Below are 17,091 nucleotides of genomic sequence, written 5' to 3' on the forward strand. Positions count from 1 at the left end.
TCTACCGCATCATTAATTCTGCGACCTATAGTGCCATTGAAAGAGGAATCAAATCAACATCTTTTAGTAACTTGTTGTCAAACATAGTTTTTACCACGTCTTTTATAGCTGGAAGTTGTAAATTTTACCCGATAGAAAGAGGTTTTTCTGTTTTCGCTATGCGCAAACTTAAGAGATAGATGCTTCCAGTGCCTTGCTATTAATCGAACTCATGGCCGAAACTACATCTTTCCCATGATTTAATATCACCAAGCATCGCTGAAATTGGCTTTTTTTTTTCAATTTGCTTATTTTCCACATCACAATGCTTAGTTTCTAAATGTCGGAGTTTCGTAGGTTTCATGCACTCCTTTGACAACACTTCATAACACAAAACACGTTGAGGTTTCTGTTTACTTTCATCTCCACACCAAGTAAACCCGAATTCCAAATATGAACTGTTATATTTCCTTCTGTATTTTTATTTGAACTGCATGTTTCTTCTACTTTAATAGTATCAGATTTACTCGCCCCTTACAACACTTGTATCACAATTAGGGTTAGCATCACCTGTTTCATTTGCTCTTCTTTTCAAAGTCCTAGTTCTAAGCTACTTTTCCATTATTAAAATGTTTCCGAAAAATATATAAATACTGGGGGATAACTCACGACACACTTTGTCAAAGTATCATTTAGCACTTCTGAAGGTATACTGAGCCTTGGTTGAAGGAGGAAAACCTTCAGTAATAAAAATCAATAAACAACAAACGATTGGTCGAAATATGGATAACATATGTTCACTTCAAATCTGACAAAACAGCAAAGGAAGGCGGAAGCAATAAAACTATATTGTTGTTCACTTCTCCCCTCTTATTATTCGTCATTCTTCCACTACAAATTATTGTAGTGCCAGAATGACAAGTAATAAAAGAGGGGTGAAGTGAACAACAGTATAGTTTTATTGCTTTCGCCTTTGAACATTCTGGTGCTATTTTTTTTTTAAGTCTCCACTTGATTTCAATAATTTTTTCTTACTTATTCAATTTTAATTTGTTTGGATAACTAAAAAATATATATGTTTATTTAATTTAAGTCTGCCTGCTGACCACCTGTCCCATCGTCGCGGACCACAGGTTGAGAAACACTGCTTTAATCTATTGCCTGGATATATCGCTATTAAAATATTAGCATTGATATTAATATAGATTAAATTGGTAGGCGGCGCTGTTAGTAGTCAACGGTAGTATGACATGATGGCTGTTCCGCCCCTGGTGAGAAATCCACTACTTCTTGAAGAATTAGAAAAGTATATTTCAGTTTTGAATAAGTTTAGCAGAGAAGATTTTGATACAGCTTTAAACGCAGCTTTCAGTTTATTATCAAAGAAACAGCAAGTCTCCAATTTTACTAGTCAAGTAGAATCGTTATGTGCACAGCATGGCGTTGATTTTGACATGTGCAGTTCCGCCATTAAAGGATTGTTAGTTGTAGCTAAAGAAGCCGTTACAAAAGGTCGAGCACTTTCAGATTTACGTGAACATGTCTTAAAATTAGGTTTAAATGATGACAAAGTAGAACAGTTTTTAACGTCTTGGGAAAATGAATATTCAACTTTAGCAGAATGTAGTTACGATCAGTCTGTTGCAGTTAATCAACTAATCGACATGGAATGGAAGTTCGGTGTGACAGCTGCCAGTAGCGAACTGAATACGTTTGGGAACATGTTTTTACAATTACGGATGGAAATAGAGAATTCTGATACTTACGAAAATGATTTTGTTGTTGCAGAACTTACATTGGCAGAATTTTATTCCTTTCTACATGAGATGGAACGAGTCAGGGCTAGTTTACAGTATTTAAGTTGAGTTTGGCAAGTTGGTTAAGTCAAATATATTATTTCATTTTCTCTCTCCTCTAGCGACTGAACTATGATCATTTTTAATCATTCCTAAGCTTGATTCAGTCGAAGTTTTAAATAAAATATTAACTGCAAACGGAAATCTTACTGGTAGTTGCCATCCTTTAATCTTTTATGACTTAATGTAATGTAACTACATGTAATGGAAGGAATATACAATTTATATACATATATATATATATATATATATATATATATGATTCAATGTAACCACATATAATGGAAGGAATTAGACAATTTATATATATATATATATGTATATAAACATTTTCAGTTAATTTAAAAAGTAGATTTGAGCTTTGAAAATAATCTGGTGCTTTGCACAACTTACTAGTGACATGGATTACTAGGTGAAATTATATTAGCATTACTGATTGTCAGAAAATTGGTAATAATGTCAGTATTTTCAATGTATGTTATCAACATAAAATGTTATAAGAACTTCAAATGACATTCTTTGTAGTATATTATAACATACCTTTTGCCAGCACATGTAGGCTGTGTAAAACTAGAATTATAATAAACCTAAATTAAATATGAAGTTTGAAATATAAATAAAAAGATTTGGAAATGAATAGCGCACATTGCTCATTAGAGATGTTAGCCAGCCAAAAAAGAATATGATAAAACAGAATTTGGGTAAGATTCTGCATGAATAAATATGCTTTTTATCCAGTAGGAACCTTTCTGCCAGCTAAAAACAAATTGTTTAGCTATCTGATATCAATAATAAAGAGTAGCCTGATTTACAACAAAATTAAGTGTTTATTGGATAGGTTTCTAGTTGAGAGTTCTCAATCAAGAATAAAATCTTAGCCTTCAAGAGTCATTTAAATTGTTAGGTAGAATAAGGTCCCATAAATGTAAACAGCTAAACCAGTTAAAAAAAAGTTCTCTCCTTAATTATTGTGCAACTTTGTAAGCATGAAATTTCCATTGTCCATCTCCCTCATTTGGAAAGTTAATCAAATCTCCAATAAACAGAATTCTGTGTATCATTTCAATATCTATAATATAATTAGAACTGAATGTATTTAAAGAATACTATTTCATGCATAGAAGTCTTTCAAAGAGCAATTTAGTTTTGATGAAAGATATGGAGTATGGATACTTAAAGGCAGTAGATTTCACTTGCTGAAATTTTATTAACATTGAAATAGATTAAAGCTTTTGATTATTATAATAAAGAATAGAACATAAAATATAAGAGGGAGAAACAGATTAAAAATGAAACATCAGTTAAGAGACTGTCACTGATCTAAATGATTGCTCACTCATTTCAAGGTATAGTAAAAAAAAAAAAAAACTTGTAACCATAAAATTTCTGATATGTATCCTCAACAGGTCTTGAAAATACTATGTCTTACAAGAAAAGTTTAGATTATCCACTATTGACAGTTTTTCTTCAAAATAGTCTTATTTATCAGGACTCCAATATTGTCAGATATCATTTTTTTGTTCTAAGGAACTTGTAACTGCATCAATCCACCTAGACCTTGATCTTCCTATGGGTCTTTTTCGTGTTATCTTGGCACCAAACGCCTGTTTTGCTAATCTTTCCTCTCCCATCCTTCCTAATATTTTCATTATTAATATCATTCTGCCAATGTTGTCATCTGTTTACTCCCCTAATTTTTCTCAAAATGCTCATATCTGTGGTCTGTAAATTTGATCAAAGGTTTTATTTCTGACTGAATTCTCAGGTGCATAAGTTAACTCATTGGCTACCAATCATACCACCATTGTCTATTCTGTGATATGGTTTCATATTTAATTTGCCACTTCTAAAAATTGTGCCTAAATAGTCAAAATATGTTACTTGTTCTATAGAATCTCCATTCAGAGTGGAGGTGAATTTCCATATTTTATCTTTTTTTTTCTTTTTTTTTTTTATTGATGATTTTTATGCCAAATTTGTTACAGCAGTTAGAGAAACAGGAGACCTGTACTGGATTTATTTAAGAGTATAACAGTATCTGCATAAAGTAAAGAGCTGAGATTAATATCTCCAATTTTGTCAGGTTCAACACTGCTTTCTTTCATTCATGACTTGTAATGGTGGCAGTTGTATGGACCCTTTAACTACTGACTTACAACTTAAATGTAGACTATACATTGGTCTGTATCAAGTCCCATTTACATCATATAATTGCAATGTTTTGAACAGCTGTTCTCTTGGCTTTTTTCATTTTTTTGCCTTTCTAAACAGACATTACTCTAAAGGAGGGAAAAAAAACTTCTCAGCATCAAATGTTAATAAGTGAAAAGAAAATTTGGTTTCAACTGGTTTAGCTATTTTTTAAAGTTTGTGTGAATATGTGTATGTTTATATGTGTGGGTCCACACCATTAAAATATATTTAAGTGCCATTTTTTATATATATATATATATATATATATATATATATATATATATATATATATATATAACTTTTACTGAAATGATTGTGCTTTGCTTCTAAAGAAAAAAGTAAATCCAGAATGGCATTTATTCAGTGACATTTTTTAAATATATTTAAATTATTACGCCTCCATGAAATCCAAGGCATGGGTGGCTACTGCATTACAATCCATTATCTGTAGCACCATACCATCTACTACTACATTCCACATAGTATTTTGTTAATTGCATGTGTTCTGGCTGATTTGCCTATTTTGTGGGATGAATACCTCCCTCCCTTCTACTTCCATTCATAAGCAGTGGCATGACAACATATCAGTCACATTTTCTTCAGAATCGTTAAAGTATGGTAATTTCTAAATTTTAAGTTTTCTGAATTTCTAAGTTTTAATGGCACTTATGGCATAATAAACATTATTAGATGTACTTATTTCTGAACATATACTGTGTTTATTCCATAAAAACCTACAACTACGGCAGTCATTTTCACGAAACTTCTTAATTCAAAAACCTCTTTCTAAACAGATAAAGTATTCCTTTTGGTTCTCAGCCACGCCTTCTCTGATGCATCATGAGTAACGTGGGTGAAAGAGAAAGTCATCATGAGTAATGTAGGTGATCTTTCTTGTAAGGATTCATTACCACTTGGAAGCAATACAAATATTAATTTACATTTGGTAATTCATTACTCAAATACCCCTATAGGTTCAAGTGTGAAAATGAATTGCATAATTCTATAGAGGGAAAGCTATCTTGTGGAATTATAAAAAGAATTTACTGCAGAACATACTGTTTCGTATGATTTTTTGAAACATTTTCATATTTGTTTTATAGTTTATTTTCATATGAGTTATATAAACAAAACAAAGAAAGGGTAAACTAGTTTTCCCGTATCAGGATCAAACTATAGTCACTCTACAATTGTCCTGCACTCCTACAAACTGGCTGACTTACATCTCTCATAGCTGTCTCAAATATTTGAAAATCAAGGAAACTGTTACACAAGACTCTGCTCAAAAGTTCCAAGATTATTTTACCATTCCAAAAAAAAAAAAAAATACCAATTACGACCAGGCTATTTGATCTACTATTTTCCTTTCCTTTCATATACCTGCATGTAGTGTCTTTTCTTCTACCCTATAAAGGCTTTGGTGACTAGGTGAAATAACAGCATTATAGTTAAATAGTATAATGATTATCCCATCATGCTTGTTTTGTTAAGCTGAAACATGAATTTCTTGTAGTTAGTTAGATTGACAATTTTGAGGCTAACAAAACTAGAAACTCATATTCTGTTCAAAACAATCAGATGTTACTTAAGAAAAGTAAGCAGTGATCGTCTACAATCATTTTCTTGAAATTTGTAATAAGCAATATTTAAAAAAATCCATAATTTTGTCGCTTGATGTTATTGAAATGTACTTTCATGATTTCATAGCGAATGCACTAAACATGTATTTATGTAATTACATAATATCTTATTCAATCACATAAATAACAACACCTATTTGGTCCAAGGTAATTACCACAAACTGCATCCATAAGTTAAACAAACCAGTGCCTTTTATCTTTATAGATATCACTTAAGAACCAGTGAAGATAAGAGAAACAACAAAAAAGGAGTATGAACTTTAAATATATTAAAACAATTCCTATCTTAACTTCATTTCTGTTGAACACAAGTTTAAAATCCTGTACCAAAGTATATGATCAAGTATTTACAGATTTAAAAAAGAACCGCTTTGCAGCTTCTTCCTGGGGTCACCATCGTTAAAATTTTCTTCAAAAGGTGTATATAAATATATATATATATTATGTGAGCAAAAACCATTGTATTCCAAGCTATAATTTTTTGAATTATATTACAGTGAATGCTTCATCAAGGAAAAGGAGTAGCCATAGTATTCAACACTAAATACGAGGCTAATCTTCTTGAATGGCAGGTAAATCTCAAGTAGAGTGATGTGGGCAAATATGAGAATGGGGAACTGGACAATGAGACTTATTTGTGCCTATGGTCCCACAGAAGGTTCTACTAAGGTAGAAGTGGAGGAATTTTTTGAGGCTTTAGAGAAAGCAGCTGACACAATGAAAAAGGAAAAGTTGGTCCTTGTTGGGGATCTAAATAGCAGATTAGGAAATGATTGTCAGACATACAAAAATATTTTGGGAAAATTTGGAGAAAAGCTAATGATAATGGCAAATACCTGTTGGATTTCTGCTCAGGACATGGACGGGTTATTACTAACACAATATTCCAACATAAAAATGTGCATAAATTCACATGGATAGAAGAGACAAGGAATAAGAAAAGTCTCATTGACTATGTTATTGTTGATAGTGATGTTTTCCCAGTGGTGAAGGACACCAGAGTGTACAGAGGATTTGAAATTGGAAGTGATCACTATTTAGTCTTGAACAGGATAAAATTGAATTTCATATTGAAAAGAATAACATGTAAGAAAGTTTTAAAGTGAATAAAAGTTGAGCAGCTCTCAGATGTGAACTGTAGATGAAATGTTCAAGAAAAAAATGAAAGAGTTTGAAAACAAGAACAAAACCTTGGAGATTCAGTGGCAAGCCTTGAAGAAAATATTGATTGATTCAGCCAGAGAGGCATGTGGTGAAGTTGTCTGCAAGGATAGAAAAATCAGAACTCCATGGTGGACACAGGCAGTGAAGGAAAAGAAGAAAGCATATCAACTGTTCTTGGCAAGTAAGTCAGCTTGTGCTCTTAGAGAATACAGAGACAAATGTAAGAAAGTGAAACACTGTGTAAAAATAGCTAAACAAAAGAACATAAAAAAATAGTATCAGTAAAGTGGCAAAATGTTCTGAAGGCTATTGAAAAAAGCTTAGAAACAGAGAAAAGAGTATTGTAAAAAGGAAGAATCTGAGATGATAAAAGTGACATAAAAAAACAACAACAAATGAAGATAAATATATCTAAACGTCTAGAGTAATTACTTCGAAAAATTGCTAAATGAAACAAGCAATGATAGCAGTGGTAAAAAAACACTCAACAGGCATACATATCCATACTTGAAGTGGAAAAAGCCATCAAAGGCATGAAATGTGGAAAGGCAGTTGGAGTAGACGATATCAACCAGAAATGCTCAAATATGGAATTATAAAAGTCTTACAGTGGCTTCACTGCATTCAGAAGGCATGGACAGATTGTTGATCTGAGTACATAGTACCCATATATAAAAAAGGGAAATAAAACAATGTGAGAATTACAGAGGTATTTCCCTAATGAGTGTTCCTGGTAAGATTTATGCAAGTATACTTGAGAAATGGTTGAGAAGAATTGTGGAAGGAAAGCTTGGTGAAGAACAAGCCAGATCAGATTTTCACCTTACAACAGACAGTTGAGAAATCATGGGAATATAACAAAGATCTGTATTTAAGTTTTGTAGATCTGGAAAAGGTGCATGCCAAGTGTCTAAAAGAAAGCTGTTTAAAATACTACAGTTATATTCTGTTAATGGGGCAATATATCAAGCAATTCATAGTCTCTGTTTAAGCTGTAAGATAGCAGTTAGACTTGAAAGGAGTAAGGTATAGGAAGATGGTTTGATGTTAAAAATAGGTGTGAGACAAGGATGTACATTATCCCCTCTGTTATTACCTGTATGGATCACATTATGAAGGAAAGTGGTATTAAACCTGATATCAAAATTGGAGATGTTAATGTCAGCTCTTTGCTTTATGCAGATAATGTACTGGATTTGTTTAGAAGTATAACAAGCCTCTAAGATTTCCTGACTAAATTGAATAACTATTGTAATAAATTTGGTATTAAAATCACCAATAACAAAAAAAGACAATGAAAATAGGCAGAAATATTGAAAATATCAACTGCATTGTGAATGGAGAATCTGTTGAACAAATTAATATGGAAATAAACAACAGAATCAACAAAGCTGGTATGGTAGGAAGTCAAATGAATAAATTCATTTGGAATAAGAGAGAAATTAGTCAAAACATTAAATTAGCTGTATACAAGACAGCGTTCAAACCAGTTTCAACTTATCGATCTGGGAGTCCTGAGAAAGATTAGGGGCATGAACAGATGACATCAATGGCAGTATCATACTAAGAACGAGGATATTAGGAAAGAACTTGACATTGTTAACAGTGAGCAATGTGCAAGCAGAGCTAATCTCAGATGGTATGGTTACTTGAACAGAATGGGTGAGGAAAGATTAGCAAAACAAGTGTTCTTTGCTGAGCTGACTGGAAAAAAACACCCAAAGGAAGACCAAGATCTAGGTGGGTTGATACAGTAAAAAAAAGTGCCTTAGAAGACAGAAATATAAGATCTGATAATATTGAAGTCTTGACAGATAGTAGTTTAATTTGGAGGAATATTGTTGACCGAAAGTAATGATGTAACTTTTCATGTAGTGCTGTCATAATATCCTGTATGCCCACGCAAGGGTAAATGTCAGGAGTTTGATGATGTAGAAGAAAGATGTCTTTACTCCATAGATATCGTCTTTCATTTGATCCTCTCTAACAGAGAATATCCAGAGCATGGTGTTGGATTCTGAATATATAGAGATTGGAGTAATTATTATTTGCTTCAGAATCCAACATGATCTTCCATCACATAGGCTAGACTTGTAAATATTATTTAATGTAAACAACTTATTTTACAATTTAATATTCATATAACTACCTTTAATTTTGTCTAATATTTAATTAATTAAAGATATATGTATTAATAATGAAAATACTGTATTAAATATTATTAAGCTATTTTATTCATTACTATATTAATATTATAAGAACTTGTATTTGATAATTTAACTGCGCATTAATTGAAATGTTAATATTCTCTATTTATTCCTATTTGTAGAAATTTAACGTTATGCAATAGTTCAATTTTATTATGTTTTGTTTTGTTGTCATGGAGACGCATGTAAGTAAGCGAGCGCAAGTTTTGGAACAGTACGTGAAGGAGAAAGCTGAAAGTTTAGTTAAAGAGATCACAAGAACAATTTAGGCAGGAAGGATGGATATAAAAAGGAAGAACACTGACATAGATTAGAGAGGGAAGAGAGAGAAAGGAGAGGATTGGCATTAGGTTGGAATCGGAGCATTCAGCATTCGCGGAATCACAGTGCGATATTAGAGAGTCGGCAAGTCACTCAAGCAGCTAATTTAAGTCTACTAGTCGAGAAGCAGTTAGCTAATAAGTTGTAGAATAACAATTATAGCTACGGAAGACAGCTGAGTGACTACTAAATAGACTAGCGATACTTGAGTTGAGATTTAATTTCAATGCCGATCTTTCAAGGACATACAGAACCTTGAAGCAAAGCACAGAGTTATTAACGAATAGTAGAGGCTGTAAAGTTGAAGTTTACCGTTAGCTGTGCTTAGAAATGTAGTGTCTAAAAAATTAAATGAATGCAGGAAGGATGAACAGCTGTGCATATAAAACCTCAAGTTAAAGAATTATTGTGTATTGCCTTAACTCATGAGTGATCAGTAGTGCTTCAAGCAAGAACGTTTGTTTATGTGTATTGTGACCGATGATTAATTCAGTTATTGCTTAGAAGATTTATTTTAATGAGTGCCATATACTGCTCAAAGTGTTTACAGTTATAAAAAATGTTTGTATGTAAGTTTATGAAGATAGAAGATTATCGGTAAGATTATTCCAACCATTAATATTCCTTTGCAGAGAAGTGTGTGAGTTTCATCCTAGAATATCCTTATATTAACAGTAACAATTGTGAAAATTAACTGAAGTGTAAAATTAAAAGTGTTTGTTTGTGAAGAAGTGTTACTGCAATTTGTTATATTTGAAACTTAAGGAACTGTGAGATATTTGTGCAATCATTACTGAGGAACTTTGTGACTTTGAGCTTCACCAAGTAGTTAATTGAATTTTGTGAGAGCTAAAATGTCTGTGATATTTTAATAACTGATTTGAAGTTAAGTGTAAAATTTGTGATTCTATAATTAAATGTTTGTTTTTGTTAATCAAAAGTTGTATTTTGCCTGAATCTCTTTTACTGCACCATTCATAAAATATTCGAACCAAAGCAGGAGTGATAAATAAGTTAAATATACTCGGCCAGTATATATAATATTAACATCTAAAAGGAATGATAGTTGTGAGTTGGTTTTTCTTCAGTTCTTGAACTAATTCAGATATAGAGTGGCACAGTCTTTAAATATAAATTTTCTTTATATTTGAATTAGAAATCGTCTTACAACTTATCAATTTGTTAAGAACATCGTAATAGTAATCATGTCGGATCCAAAGTATAGATTGAGAAGTAGGATCCAACATTAGCAACCAGTTTTGATCTGATGTTCATAAATTTACAAGGGAAAAAAAAAAAAATAATAATTTAGGCAAAAACTGATTCAAATGCCAAAGGGATTGTATAGCCAATTTGTAACCTAAAATCTTTAATTATTGGAAATTCGATTCAAGAAAATTCTAATTTGAAGCAACTGGTTCTCATTTCTTACAAATTGGGTAAATAAAACTGCTAAGATGCCAAAAGCAGTAAATATGTAATGCATATTGATATATCTGAATGTTAGTGTTCTATTTTGAGAAAATAGCAAAAAAACTAATTATCGAAGTTTTTAAGTGTGGTTTTTGTTAAATATTAATCACTGTTGCCACTGACCCATTGGTGATGAAACATTTAAGTGTAATATATAATTAATAAAATCATATTTCTTCTTCCTGAGAATTGATGTTCTCCAAATAATTGCTTTCATGCCTGCTAAAGTGCTGAACCACTGGCTGATTCAGATAGGAAGAGAGAGGATAATCACTTTTCACTTCTCCTTTTACAAGAAAAGTAAATAATACTGTAAATTGACAGTGTAAAATGATTGGCAACAGTCATAAACAGTGGCATTCTGGGCAAACAGGACGTTCAGTCAAAAAAGGACCACAAGCACACCCATTTATATAACCAACAATAAACCTTAAAAAATCTGGCTTTGCTGATCATGGAGTGGACATTCATCACAATCTCGTCTTGTCCAATACTTATCTTTTATATCTCAGTGCCAGTTTAGATTTGAGAGGCTACTTAAAGAGAGTGCTAAAGCACTTCTTTACTGCCCAAACTTAAATCAGAACAACTGCCTATTTCTGAGATTTAGAAGAGTCTGATCATTATAAATGCAATGGCAAACAATAGTCCCTCCCCAATTTTTTTTTTTTTAATATGTTGTGTCATTCAAATATTTAACAAAATTTTATATTTCAAATAATTTACTTTTAACTTTTTAACTGTAACCTCATTTGATTCTGTAACCACCTGTATGGTGGCACTCCTGCATGTGGCTTGGCTCTGTAAATATGACAAATGTTCCTATTATACCTTCACCTTATGATTATGCTCATAGCCATTAATTTCTGGCTAAAATATTTGCAATAAAAATAATTATTCTTGTGAATACATGTGTGTAATAATCTTTACCATGTCACAAGTGCCATTAAAAACTTTCCTTATAGTTGGTTGGCCAAATAATTAGTGTAGCTACTCCAACCAATAGTCTGTGGGGTTGAATCCCACCATGGGCATTAATGTTTTTTTAACATCTTTAAATAACGGATGAATTTCATTGTCCAATGCTACCTATTATCAAATGCACCTTGAAACTGTACAACAAATCATGAAACAGGAAGGTAACACAAAATGTTGAACAAAAGACAGCGGAAAATAACCAATGTGCCTATGCAGTACAGTGGAGCTTCAATGAAGGCAACGAACACATTCCTGCCACTTACCTTGATAAGAATCACTACAGCATTTTCTTGTCTAAGCACTGAGGCAGCTTGATAAATCACCATGTCTGGTCTAGTTTCCAGATTATCTAATACTTAATACTAATGCAAATACAGTATAGGCTAACAACAGCCTTGTGGGTAGTATTCACAAGTATAGGGTGACATCATTCATTATACAGTATTTGATTCCAGAACATTTTTGGCATATGTACTGCAGAGCTTACCTGTCATTTATAATATATAATTTTGTTAAACAGCTACTAAAAAGCAATCCAATTTAAATCGAAACTGAAATGAAAAAAAATATATGAATTTTTATGCAATTCTTCAGTAAAAGGCAGTATGATATGAGATGTGAAAAAAAAACATCCACAAAAATTGTAAATATAGTTTAATTCAATAACAAATGGGTACATGAAGCAAGCCAACAGTCAAAAACAAGAGGTCACAATGAGATTGTGAAAGTGTCTCAATAAGGAATGTGGTAACCCTTCACAGCAATATACCTCTTGCAGCAAAGTTTTGTACTGTTTATAAGTGTCCAGGAGTGCAGTTGGTAATAACCATTGTTCCTGCAAAACTCTCCCAAGTCCCTCAAGGTTTGGGAAAAGGTTAAGAGCAGCAGTATGTCTACATAGAACATCCATACATGCTCATTAGGATTAAGGTCAGGAGACCTTGCTAGTTAGTCCATACATACAGTAGTCTCTTCTTGGAGATACTGGTCCACAAGCTTTGCCCGATGAGGACAAGCATTATCATCTTGTAGGATAAATGTCTCCCCTATTGCACCCACATATGGATGAACATAGGTTGCAGGATCTTGTCACTATAAGTTGTAGCATTCATGGTCACTAGTAAGCACATACAGGTCAGTGCGTCCACATAACGCCTCTCCAAACCATCGCACTACCTCCACCATAAGCATCCCATTCACAGATATTAGAGGGATGATGTGTCCCTGTGTCTCTCCAGATCAGAGCACATCTGGTATTGCTTTGCAGAGAGAAACAGGGACACATCATCATCCCTCTAATATCAGTGAAAGCGACAGTTATGGTGGAGGTAATGCGATGGTTTGGGGATGCATATTATTGGGTGGATGCACCCACCTATATATATGTGCTTCCTAGGAGAATCATGAACGTTACAACTTACAAAGACAAGGTCCTGCCCCTATATTTGTCTATGTGCAGGTGCAATAGATTATTGTATGTATGGACTGCCATGTCTCCTGACCTTAATTCTATGTGAGCGTGTCTGGGATGTTCTATATAGATGTACTGTGCTGTCAACCATCCATCCCAAAACCTTAGGTGCATAGGAGATTGATTGATGGTTATTACCAACTTAGCCTCAGGACATCATTATAAACAGTGAAAAATTGTTGCAAGTGCTGTATTGCTATGAGGGAGTTACCACATTACCTATTGAGGCACTCTGACAATCTCATTTTGAACTCTTGTATTTGACAGTTGTCTTCATGTATCCATTTGTTATCATATCAAACTATTCATTTACAATTTTTGTGGATATTTCTTTCATATCTACTATCATACTGCTTTTCATCGAATTGTATAAAAATTCATCTTACATTTTATTGTGATTTTACTCTTTGTTCCTTAATTTATGGAAGCCGGTATAGATTTCATGAAACTTCATATAGACAGAACTAAGATGTATAAGAATAGATAAAACAAATCTTACAGGTATTACTTATTCATTTGCCAGTACCTGTGAAGAAATTGCTTTGTACACTTTGTTATAATACAAATTTAAAAACTTGAAATAAATATTATTTAGGAAAATTTTCATATAATATATATATATAAATGTTAACAAAAAAAAAGTTCTTTTTCAATATCTCTCCTCTTCAAAAAAAAAAAAAGAAAGAAAAAAAGTCAATTGTTCCTCTAAAGGCTGGACCTTCACACTTTGAAATGTAAGAAAGTGTCCCTGTCTTTTTCTGGTTAATATTTCTAAACAATTTTTTCAGCATATATATATATATATCAGGTGATATAGGAAAATTGAATTTCATATTTTTCCACTGCAGAAATATTTTACAGTTTACCTGGATTCAAAGATTCATCAAGGGAGAAGACTTCATATCAAATCTAACATCGGTATGCTACAATAGAAGCACAAGTCCTGCTATGAAGTGTCTACTCAGCTTGAAACATACTTTTAGCATTCACAATATATTCAGGCAATGAAACCCACTCGCTTGCCACACTCCATGTTCCAGGAATGGCCCCACAACTTTTAAGAATGGTTCCTAGTCCTTGTCAATTCCCCTTGTTTTGTCCTTTGAAATATTTCTCCCCATTTCCATCTGGTAATTACTTCTCAACAGCTTAAATGTGTTAATCATATCACTTTTGTCTTCTAGCTACCAAACTCTGCAGATTACATGCCTTCAAGCTATCCCCATAACTAGCATTCCACTGTCCTGAAATTATTCTTGTTAATGCCTGTGCACCCTTTCCAAATTAATGAGGCAAATTTATAAAAGAAACAATGTAAAAAAAAGAAGCAAATTCCAATTATCTGACTGACTTCTCTAGATCCTGAGGAAGTAATTGAAACTAAAGTGTATCGCTTCATATCTGCGATCTCTTCAAATGCTAATATACCAGGTTTTGAAACCCAAATGCAACTCTCCCTCAACTTTATACTTTTCAAGAATAAAATATTAGATATTTTAAAATTATCAACTACTCATAACCATCATATTTGCATAATTTATAGCAATGATGCCATTTATCAATATATGAAATATTATCTCCTGCATTTAGTTTTATAAACACTATGCAAAATTGTTTTAATGATTGAATTCCATCATTAAAAGATTTTCTTCATCAATTCCCAAATGATTTGTAAACTTGGAAATATTCCTGTATTAATGAATGGATATAATTTAACCACACTACTGGCCAAGACAGCAAGGTTATCATGGATGCGAAGTGCATATTAAAATTGTAATACCATTGATGTTACATTGAAATATATGATGGATACGAAGCATATGAGGATGCGTATTTGATCCATAATGGCCGGTTAGGTGGTTAAAACACATTCAAAAGTTATATTTTTTCTTCATTCTATTTGTATTTTTATCACAAATATAACAATAGAATTTACCAAACAAACAAAAATGCTGAACCATTCAGCATTTTTATTTGAAGACAATCAGTGATGAATAATATTATATCAGAAGGGAGGGGGGGGGGGGAGATATGCATTTTTGAAAAACAGTAAACAGTCATAAATTTGTAGGTATCTATCATATCATCCCCTCTATTTACTAGTGTCTGCAGGCTAAATATCCTGAATGTATTCTCATAAATCTGCATTCCACAATCAATACATCATCTTAAACACTCTCCTTTGTACCACCTCCACTATATCTCACCCCCCCCTCCCTCCCCAGAAAAACCAGGAGACCAGATCTGCACATAATAGTAAAGATGAGGTCATATTAAGGCCTTAACAAGACAAGTATATATTTCAGCATTCGTTTTCCTCCAAATTAGTCTATTACTCATCAGCACTCCAATATTGTGATATCTAATATTTCATGCATCTAAGGCACTTCTGACCAAATCAATGTACCTAGATCCTAGTATTCCTCTGGTCTCCTTCCTGCCATCAAACACCTGTTTTGCTAATCTTTCCTCTCTTATTCTGTTTAAGTGCCCATACTACCTTAGATTAGCTATGCTTACACATTCTTGAATGCTAATAATGTCAAGTTTCTAATATCTTCATTTTTAATATAACTTCTGCCATTGATGCCATCTATTCACTCCTCTAATGCATCTTAGAACCCTCATATATATGTGGTCTCTAGTCTTTGATTCTTCTTTCAATACGCGTTATTCCTGCTTCCTATATCTGCGATCTCTTCAAATGCTAATATACCAGGTTTTGAAACCCAAATGCAACTCTCCATTGATGGAGTGAATAGATGGCATCAATGGCAGACTAGGCGACAGGTCATATACCCCCCCTAGTCTGCCACTGGGGGGGGGGTATATTTTTGACTGTAGAAGTGTATGTCATGGGGCCGGTTTGCCTGCTTGCGGGATGAAAAACACCAGATAAACTGGTGGAAAAAACCCTACTGCCCGTGCCCAAGACCGGCTAACTTGGCTATGCCTGAGGAAGATCTTCAAGTTCCTCACATCTTCGACAGGAATCGAACCTGGGACAATCCTTCCCCAGGCATATGGTTGCGAAGAGCAAAGCCACTAGGCTAACCGTGCTTTATTTCTGAACCCAACTCACTGATCCATAACTTGAAACTGGTTTGAACACTGTCTTGTATACTGCTAGTTTGGTGTTTTGGCTAATTTCTTTCTTTCTTAATCCTCCTATTCTACCAATTATATATTTGGTTTAATCCTTTATCCAAGTGTAAACAAACAAAGTTTGTGCCTGAAGTATTTTCAGGACTGGGGCAACTCATGGTAAAGGTGGTATAACTTCTCATCACTTGCCTTAGTATCCCATAATACAAAGCAGATCTCCTTGCAGACATGTATAATGCTATGCATTAATGGAAGGGTCACTATCCAGACTGGTTTCGACCTTTATTGAATGGGAGTCAGACCCAGAACTGGTGATACTAAGGTGGAAGTCATATTTCCATACAAGGCAGCTCCTAGGAATTTTGTCTCCCCATGCAATAGCACATTTTGCCGCCCCTTCTCCATAAAAAAACTATTTTAATGACGTCTTAAAAGCTATGATGTTCAGCTTAAACATATATGTTTATGATGATTTGGCCTGTTCTGGCCTTAGAAGTTATCGTTGAATCTTTTAAGAGGACGTTCTGGTTTTCTTTTTCCTAATGGTTTGTACTTTAAGGCTTGTTTTGGTAATCTTTCTATTTTCATTCTTTGAACGTGTTCCATCCATTTATGTTTATATTTTTTAAATTTCTTCTATTACTGATTCTTGGTTTAATTCGTTCATAATTTCTTCGTTTCTTTTGTGATCAAATAGAGTACAC

General features: G+C 33.1%; 1 protein-coding gene across 1 annotated transcript; it reads left to right on the top strand.

Annotated features, from left to right (window-relative positions):
- Positions 1 to 1,232: 1,232 nt before the first annotated feature.
- LOC150107440 (COMM domain-containing protein 7-like) lies at positions 1,233 to 1,984 on the top strand. Its single transcript, XM_090392097.1, has one exon. It carries the CDS (start codon positions 1,233 to 1,235, stop codon positions 1,842 to 1,844), a length of 612 nt encoding a protein of 203 aa, XP_090248223.1. The 3' UTR covers positions 1,845 to 1,984.
- The last annotated feature ends 15,107 nt before the right edge of the window (positions 1,985 to 17,091 follow it).

This window comes from Typopeltis vanoorti, chromosome 4 (assembly GCF_054136105.1).
Source record: "Typopeltis vanoorti isolate ZY-2024b chromosome 4, IOZ_Tvanoo_1.0, whole genome shotgun sequence".
Lineage (NCBI taxonomy): Eukaryota > Metazoa > Arthropoda > Arachnida > Uropygi > Thelyphonidae > Typopeltis > Typopeltis vanoorti.

Bases quoted from the DNA above. Each gene is read 5' to 3' on its own strand.
- LOC150107440 (XM_090392097.1), top strand. From the start codon at position 1,233: ATGGCTGTTCCGCCCCTGGTGAGAAATCCACTACTTCTTGAAGAATTA.